The following is a 1,709-nucleotide window of genomic DNA, read 5'->3' as shown; positions in this document are numbered from 1 at the left end:
GCAGCAGCAACAACAGCAGAAGGAACAAATGGATAGAGACAAAAGCATACAAGAGAAACAGCAGCAGCAGCAAACAGTTGCTGCTGCTGTTGCTGCTGGGGGAGAAGAAGCAAATGCACTGGAGCAGCCAAGCAGCAGCAGCAGCAGCAGCAGCAGCAGCAGCAGCAGCATAAGCAGCAGCAGAAAGGAAGTGAACTGCAAGCCTGCTCTCGAGCTGCTGCTGCTGCTGTGCAGCAGCGACACCCCAGCAGCACTATATGAGTCGTTGCTGCTGCCAGTGCTGCAGAGTTTACTGCTGCTGCTGCAGCAGCCATCGCTTGCTGCTGCTGCTGCTGCAGTAGCTGCTGAGCTGTCTATACACCCCAGAGCTAGAAAAGAACTCGCGCGGCTAGCAGCAGCAGATGAAACAACAGGGGGGTTGCTGCTGCATTGGGGAGCATCAGCAGCAGCAGCAACAGCAGCAAAAGCAGCAGCAGCAGCAGCAGCAGCAGCAGCAGCAAAAGAAAAAGTTGCTGCTGCCTGCAGCAAGGAAGAAGGCTGTGCATTAGCGCTGCAGCAGCACATCTGCTCCAAAGCAGAATATATCCTGCAGCAGCAGCAGCAGCAGCAACAGCAGCAGCAGCAGCAGCAGCAGCAGCAGCAGTTGCTAGCTGCAGCTCGGAGGTGTCTATGCAACTTTGCCCTCGAAGCGCCGATGCGGCGGGCGCTGCAGCAGCAGCTGCAGCAGCAGCTGCAGCAGCAGCAGCAGCAGCAGCGGCGGGGAGAGCCGTTGCTGCTGCAGGCGCTGCTGCCAACAGCAGAGGAGGCAGCAGCTGCTGCTGCAGCAACACCAGCAGCAGCAGCAGCAGCAGCAGCAGCAGCAATCGGCAGCAAGTTGGATCTGCTGATAAATTTAACTAAGAGCCAACAAATAAGAAAAGAAATATGCAGCAGCAACTCAGCAGCACAGCAGCTCGCGTTGCTGCTGCATGCATTGACATCCAGCAGCAGCAGCAGCAGCAGCAGCACCAGCAGCAGCAGCAAGAAGCAAGGTGCAGCAGCAGCAGCAGCTACTGTTCCGGTGCTGCTGCTGCAGCTGATGGCTCCAGGACACCGCAGGCTGCTGCTGCTAAACCAACTCTTTGGTTTGCTGCTGAACCTCACCACAGATGCTGCTGCTGCTGCTTCTGCTGCTGCTGCATTTTTGAATGGCCTGTGCCTCTCAGAGGTTGCTGCTGCTGCTGCTGCTGCGTTTGCTGCTACACAAGCTATAGCAGCAGCAGCAAAGGCAAACGTAGCTTACGATGCAGCAGCAGCAGCAGCAGCAGCTCAGCTGCTGCAGCGATCCCTCTCTGTTGCAGCTCGCATGCTCCAGCACCAGCAGCAGCAGCAACCCCAGCAGCCGCAGCAGCAGCAGCAGCAGCAGCAGCAGCAGCAGCAGATGAGAGTTCCTGCTGCTGTGCTGCAGGCTGAAGCAGCAGCAGTGGCAGTAATAAGAAGTGCTGTTGCTGCTGGCTCTTGGGGTGCTGCAGCAGCAGCAGCAATCCGATTGTTGTCTGTGTCTGCGCAGCAGCAGCAGCTGCTGGAGAGAGCAGCAGCAGCAGCAGCAGCAGCAGCAACAACAACAAAGACAAAGCCTGCTGCTGCAGAAGAGCGGCAGCTGCTGCTCACCGATCTGCTGCCGCTGCTGCAGCGCCTGCTGCTGCTGCTTATTTCAAAGGGGCGCAGCG

At 57.9% G+C, this 1,709-nt stretch overlaps 1 protein-coding gene across 1 annotated transcript in view; it reads left to right on the top strand.

Annotated features, from left to right (window-relative positions):
- Positions 1 to 28: 28 nt before the first annotated feature.
- Positions 29 to 1,709, top strand: part of EMH_0090780 (uncharacterized protein) — a gene marked incomplete at both ends in the record, with an annotated part of 2,147 nt that continues 466 nt past the window's right edge. The window contains one exon of the mRNA XM_013501639.1: positions 29 to 1,483. Coding sequence (XP_013357093.1) covers positions 29 to 1,483 — 1,455 coding nt within the window. The remainder of the gene's footprint in view (positions 1,484 to 1,709) is intronic.

This window comes from Eimeria mitis, genomic scaffold, assembly GCF_000499745.2.
Source record: "Eimeria mitis Houghton genomic scaffold, Emh_scaff7246, whole genome shotgun sequence".
Taxonomy (NCBI): Eukaryota; Apicomplexa; class Conoidasida; order Eucoccidiorida; family Eimeriidae; genus Eimeria; species Eimeria mitis.
Note: the sequence above shows the minus strand (reverse complement) of the source record. Positions and strands in the feature narration are given on the sequence as shown.